General features: G+C 33.9%; 1 protein-coding gene across 1 annotated transcript; it reads right to left on the bottom strand.

Moving 5' to 3' along the window:
- On the bottom strand, positions 1,362 to 7,102 carry LOC107605120. Its single transcript, XM_016306871.2, has 7 exons — positions 6,815 to 7,102; positions 5,655 to 5,935; positions 4,757 to 5,087; positions 2,913 to 2,997; positions 2,392 to 2,478; positions 2,042 to 2,287; positions 1,362 to 1,895 (listed from the first exon to the last, which is right to left on the bottom strand). The coding sequence occupies exons 2-7, from the start codon at positions 5,828 to 5,830 to the stop codon at positions 1,816 to 1,818; spliced, it is 1,005 nt and encodes a 334-aa protein (XP_016162357.1). The 5' UTR covers positions 5,831 to 5,935; positions 6,815 to 7,102; the 3' UTR covers positions 1,362 to 1,815.

Here is a 7,102-nt window from a genome sequence, read left to right as displayed (position 1 = left end):
CTTCTAAAATTTAATCTAGCTCCACCTGTGATGACGACTACTCTTTTCTAGAAAATTTATAGAGATTCTTACCGTTTCCACAAATTAAATGTAAATTTATTTTCAACCAAAATAAAACGTAAAGTATTGAAAAAATATTATACTATAAAAACCAGTTGTACGCAATCCAAAATAAAATAAACATTAAAAGATGGAAAAACCTTGCCATAAAAATTAGAGAAATGATAATCGATGAACATTTTTTTGTATTTATTTTGCATTTGAATTAATATTAACCAAAATTTTCTTTTTCTACTAACCGTGCATTTAAAAGATTAAAAAAATTAAAAGATAATATTAGTTTCTTGGGTGGGGCCAGAAAACTCAAAAAAAAATATTATATATTGATATCAAATATAAATTAATTTAGATCTAAAACTAACATAAATTTTACCTTTTAAAATAAAAAAATAACAGAGATGATCATTTAATTTTAATGAAGATATTTTTGGAAAAACTCACTATGAACTAATCTGTAAGCAAATTAACCAATTTAAATTGATCGAATGACAGCTCACTCATTTGTTTAAACGAGTGTTGTGGATTCGAATCCCGCTTTATGCAAGAGTAATGTATTGGCTAACAAAAAAAAATTGTAAACAAATCAAAAAGAGAATACCCATATAGTGGAAGTGGTACTATTGGATTTGCCCCGTGGCATGGACCTTATATGGTGGTTTCCCAATATAATGGAGAATCTTGATAATAGTCATCTAAGTATTGAAGAATTTGTGAGGACTAGTTTGGATTCAAACATGATTTTCTTGGAGAGGTTGCAGCTGTCATGGTTGCTTTCTCACTCTTGTTTGCATTCATGCATATTTGCCTTTGGCATCAAAGCATTCAAATAGATTGATTATATAGGAGAGATCGTCATTGTGATATCTTTTTATGGTTTACTATTTTTATTAAGATTCTTTCGTCCTCCATTTCATTTGCAAATTTCGTTATTATTAAAAATATTTCTTAATTTTTCCCAAAAAAAGTTTAAAGAAAATTACAATAAATAATTACCATGGTAACACATTCCCTTCCATTCTTTCTTTTTCATTGCTCCGAAACATAAACTTAACCATAATAACGGCAGAAGGCATGCATGTTTGGTTAACACAACAATCTCCTAAAAGTTAAGTATTCTAGACACAATTTTGGAAGAGAAAATTCGGTGTGTCATAAATATGAATAAATAATGGCATTTTAAAAACTCCCATCTCTGCATTTTCACTAAGTGATTTTTTTTTTGTTTGCATTATAATATTTTTTCAATAAAGAAAATTTGATTGAAAACCGTTCGTAAATTAAAAGAAAAAGAATAATAAATCTACATAATACCAACCTAAATCAAATATAGAAGCCAGATAAACAATATGAAGCTCTTGCAACCCACTAATCACTAAACCAATCCTTGAAAGAGCTTTTGCTTCTATCTCAACTCTCAAGCACACACTATGTATAGACTATAGTTATTCCGTCGACCTTACCACTAAACGATTTTATATTAAATTGGATTTTACATATAATAACCCAGCGTTTTGTAGTATAGGATTGCTCTAAAAATAATCACCCCACTAGACAATGTGTTTTCCCACATTATCGAACCAATTAAAAACCCCATCTATTGTAAAAATATGAATTTCCAACATCTAATGAAATACAATAAAACATACTTGTTATAATGGCAACTGCAATGACTCAATTAGATGAGGCGTATGGAAGAGGAAAATTTATGAGATGGCAGTCAATGGAAGCTGGTAAAGAATCTTTCAGAAAATATAATTAGCAAAATTTCACTTGAAATAGTTGATCGGCAAAGTATGCTACAATAACGGGACCAGCCAAATCACCAGCAGCACACCCTGGAGAGAAAAAAAAACGAATGAAAAATTAGAAAGAACAAAAGATATAATGAAACCTTAGGTAAGAAAAAAAAAGTATACTAAGCATTGGAAAGAAAAACATTATCAAACAATCAAGTAGGTTTTTGCATTTGTTCAACACTTACCAATCCACTGGCCAAGTGATGGACGAATAAGGATAGCACCGATGCCAGCTCCTATGGAAGCGAATATTAGAGATGACGAACACCTAACCGTAGCAACAAAAATTCTCTGCCCAAGAATTGCAACTTGCTCGGATTTGTCAACATTGTTACCCTCATCATCTGGGGACTTGAAAATCGATTTAAAAAACCGGTACATGTCAATGCCTACTTGGACAATCCATGATGCTGCAACTCCAAGCATGTGTCCTGTAAACAACGAACAGATAGTCGGCAAAAAATAAATGCAAGTCAAAAGTTAGGCAATCTCAACTTCTCAAGACTAAAAGATGATTAAGTAAGGGTGTTTTGACCTCGAAAAGTTGTTCTGCTAACACAATAGAAGTAAACATGATAAGGCATATTCCTCGCAGCCTTGCGAGAAGCTGATTTAGGGACATCTGTTCAGGAAATCAACACCAACTACTGTAAGATTTTTTGGAGATCATACAATGAACTTCATTGCAATGAGAAAGAAAAAGAAGACAAGAGATCACACAATATAAATCAGACACTACAACTAAAATTTAATTGATATATCTATCCAAGACATTTTTCTAGGAAAGAATAAAATAAAATATTCTTTTCGTGGAAAATAGTAATTACTTTTGGGTATGTATGTGCAAAGAGTATATACAAATGATTAGAGAGTGTGATTAGTAATTGAATGGTTGTTCAATAAATTTAAAGTAGGGGAGTATATACATGTCAAGTTGCAAGGAAGGTGTCCCTCCCTTTGTCATTCCAAACCTTCGCTTCAAATTATTCGTACACTTTTTTGCCATTCCATAACCAATAATGTGGCAGAACTTGAAATTAGTTCTAGTGTACATACCTTTAAGAATTTTCCATGCCATTCTTTCTGAAACATAATGAACAGCAATTCTTTCTAAAATCCTTCTAGTCGTCACAACGGTTGTCTGTAAAGGCATGCAAGACACAATTACCAACTAAATTTAAACGTTATGAGAACTGAGAAATGCAATGGAAATTTCCCACATAGCAGGGTGTAAAAGCCAAGGGAACCAAACCTATTTACTTGGGAATTACCCAATACATCGTATCTATCAACAGCAAAAAGATTAGTGTGGAGGAGTATCGAATGAAGATGAATTATTTAAATCTAATTTCATTAATAACAATAACAACAAACTAGCAGTGAATAAGTATGCATTTAATCTCCAACGCTAGATGTCTGAGGAGGCTAATTAGATTCGGGGAAAAGAGTCGAATAAACTAATATGAGCGAATTTGTGCAATCTTACATATATAATTGTAAATACTTCATAGAAAATGAAGTTTGCATAACATTTGATAGCATGGGCACACCTATAATAAATAGATGTAGATTATACTTGGAATAGATATATGCAATATGATAGAGATGGAGGTCTTCTGAAGCTTACAGCACTGACCACCATAACCATGTCAGGATTTTATTAAAATTATTCCTAGTTAATGTTATATTCTAAGTAACTTAGATTAACTGATCAGCAACAAATTTGGACTCAGATTAGAAATTAGCATCCTAGAGCATATTACATAGGTCAGCTATATGATAAACAAGGTCAATAGCATGGATGGAAAGCCAGAGATGGATTGCTATACTTACATTATGGGTTGCTTCTTATGTTTTTGTCAATTAGCACCATTCAAAAACAGAAATGTTATTTCGACAACTCAAAGTTGTATATACCAAAAAGTTTTCTTCTTAACTTTGCAAATAGATTGAAACATCAATGAAATTTAAACTGTCTGTAATTTCTGAATACTTTAACTTCTGTAAATAGTTTGAAACTTTAGTTTAAAGTGTCTGTAATTTCTTAATAGTTTGCAACATTTGAATAGAAAAAGTGAGAGAGAATTTGTGGACCGACACCTTTATTACACTCGATCAAAATTGTTGAACTTTGAATTGTCAAAATAGCAAAACCAATCATCGTCATGCTTATTAAAGTGCAGTCACATATTGACAAAAATTTCAGATGTTTGTGTGTTACTGAAACAATTTTAAACCAAGGGCTACTACCCTGCTTTAAGTGTGAACTACAAATACCCAGTGTTTGTTACTGTTGAATGTATAGAAGTTCGAAAATTTGCCAAGAATGAACCACCATCGTGGCTCCCTAAGCTAATAAATATCTAGTGCAATTTGTAAGATAAAACTAATCTTTGGGGGGCCACGATAGCATTTCTTTAGGGGGTGCATTTTGTCAAAAACAGAATTTGAAGGGTCAAAATGGTGGTATACTCATTTGCTAAATTCCATATGTCAAATCAAAAGCCTGGTTTAGTAATCAAACACATGCTGTCTGCGTTGAATACCATAGGGAATGGATCCTCTCAATTTTTTCCCCTCAATTGTTTGGTAAAGTGTGATCTCTCACCTTACATTCTTTAAGTGGGACCAAGAGAAAATATGTGAAAGAAGATATTGAATGGTTATAGAAAAAAATTGAGAGAAAAAAAATTGAGGATCCACTCCCTAACATGATCATCTACCTATGTATGATGACAAGGAGGCTTATAGAAATCAGAGATAGGATATCCTAACAGCGAAACATCATTGCCACTAATAATAAATGACAAACACACTCATCAATTTCATAAATTATGAATATTTCTAGTAAATAATTGGCTGAACAAAGAATAGACAAAGAAGGATAAATAAAATCACACCTCACGGATGATTTGCTTCACTGATTTCTTGAAGGGGACAACCAGATCAGTCGGCTGCTCTTCCCTCTCCTCAAGGAAATCGTCATCTTCCATTTCAGCACGAGGCTCCAAAAGAGGCAAATAGAACATTAAGAATGACCTTAGGGATGTCATCATCAAAGGCCTAAATTCAAAAGCAGAGAATAGAGGCTTAAGCTCCACATTGTAGTGTTTGGTAGTACTATATCTTAGAGAACCATCATTATTATAAATCCCTTTAGAAGCACTTTGTAGACCAGAAATATAATCTTCAGATACTGCTGCACCAGCATCGCAATAAGCAACTGGCGACCTGAAATTCAAGTGGAAAGACTCTTGAAATACATATGCTAGTTGCTCAAGGTTAACCACAGTAGAATAGACAACAGCATTATTGATTGTAACGAAGAGTAGACAAGACCATAGAAGGTCGATGAAATTCATTTACCCCTGTCCAGGTTTGTCTGCAATTCCATTCTAACAACTTTAATAGCCTACAATTTAAATCCCCTATGTCTATATATACTTTCAATAATAAATCAGCTTAAAGATTCAAAACGTGGAAACAGTTCAAAGTTATGACATTCTTTAAATCTAAGAATTTTTTACTACCTCGTAAATAAGTCTTTAAACAATTGCAACTTGTCCAAATTTGTAAAACATAAATAAATAAACAACATCTTGAAATCAGCTTGCTAAATCTCCAAAAACCCATTATGAAAAACAGCTTAATTTTCCAACATCCAAATGCCAAATCAAATATAAAAAAGTAATCATGTATTCTCTTATATTTTATACCCATATCCACAACAAAGTAAATTCATTATCCATCCATATAACAAGAATGACTGTATAGACAAATGGAGGCAGAAGAGCATACCCAAAAAAAGCCCTTGAGGCAAAGCCAGTGGTACCAGCAGCAAAGGAAGCTGCAGCACCAACAGCAGCAGAGGCAGAGAAAAAGGCAGAAGACTGAAAGGGTTGTGGAGAGTGCAAACCAGAGCCAAAGTTTTGGTTTTTCCTCCACAGGTCTAGAAGTATAGCTATTCCAGCCATTATTGGAGCTTCTGACGTAAATCAGCAAGTTGCAAATAAACTGCCTTATAATCTCATGCACAGAACACGATGCCAAATATTCCTCAAACTGTGGCCTTCTAAACCCTGATCCACATACAAAATGTGAATAATAGGCTAATAGTGATGCAATTAGCTATAGGAAAAATCTACCAACTTACTGAGAATTCACATCAGCATCACTATTACCAGAATACAAAACCAAAACAAAAACAAAATCAACATACCCTCAAAGTTTCTTAACAGGAAGTCATTAACAAAGAGAACTCAAATAGATATCAAGCGAAGACAAAAATGATAAGAAGTCTAATCATAAGCTTTATTATATCATCTTTCATATATTAATATCAAACAAAGTTGATGTAAAATATTTCAGTTGTAATTGGCGTACCACTGCACTATCATCAAATACACCATTGGAAAAACCACAACACTTGGTCATAAAAAGTGAACACAAATTGATTAGTATACCCCAAAACAAAGCCTCCACGAGTCTCAAAAATATACACCTTGCTGTGTTCTGTTTAGACCAACCAGACAAAATTTCCTCACTTTCAACTTAATATAAGGCTACATAAACAGCTCAACTAGTCATATTATAAAAGCAGATCAAAGATTAATACTAAAGCGAACAAAATAGCACATGTTGAAGTAATCATGAACTAATTTGAAATATTAACAGTGCTAGAACTCCAACACAATCTTCCGGTCAAATATCATCCCTAGGGAGAAAAGAACCTTAGGGAACAAGCTCGGTCAATGAAGAAACACTGTTGGATAGGGTAATGATTTTTGAGCTAAAGTCTTGAACAGAGCAAGAGGAAACAAAAATGTGATTAACGAAACACAAAAGCTGAAATTAGTAACTAAGAATTCTAGAGAAGGAATTTATGGGAGTTATAATCTTGCATCGTACTCAGAAGCAGAAAAATGAAGATTATAAGGAAAGGTAAAAACGAATCGCACCCAAACAGTGGACTTGGACGGCGGCGACAACGGCGGCTACCTCATGGGCGACGACAACATCTTCCTCTAATCCTTGCTTCCTGAGCTGGTGATCCGACCCAAAACAGCGGTAGGTGCAGAAGAGAGAACATTCGGGGTTTAGCGGTGGTGAGGTGGCGACGGCGACGTCGATGGCGAGTGCAGCGTGACGAGAGGAGGTTAGGGCTTCGAGATTTGGGTTGATTGGATCCGAGAGAAGAGAAGAGAGACCAATGGGGGGGTGTCGGTAGAAACATGCAGTTTAAGATT

The sequence above is a fragment of the Arachis ipaensis genome, chromosome B06 (assembly GCF_000816755.2).
Source record: "Arachis ipaensis cultivar K30076 chromosome B06, Araip1.1, whole genome shotgun sequence".
Lineage (NCBI taxonomy): Eukaryota > Viridiplantae > Streptophyta > Magnoliopsida > Fabales > Fabaceae > Arachis > Arachis ipaensis.
Note: the sequence above shows the minus strand (reverse complement) of the source record. Positions and strands in the feature narration are given on the sequence as shown.

Coding starts and splice junctions, on each gene's coding strand:
- LOC107605120 (XM_016306871.2), bottom strand. CDS start 5,830: ATGGCTGGAATAGCTATACTTCTAGACCTGTGGAGGAAAAACCAAAAC. Junction 2,288..2,391: donor TAGCAGAACAACTTTTCGAG/GTCAAAACACCC, acceptor CGTTGTTTACAG/GACACATGCTTGGAGTTGCA. Junction 1,896..2,041: donor ATCACTTGGCCAGTGGATTG/GTAAGTGTTGAA, acceptor TTTTCTCTCCAG/GGTGTGCTGCTGGTGATTTG.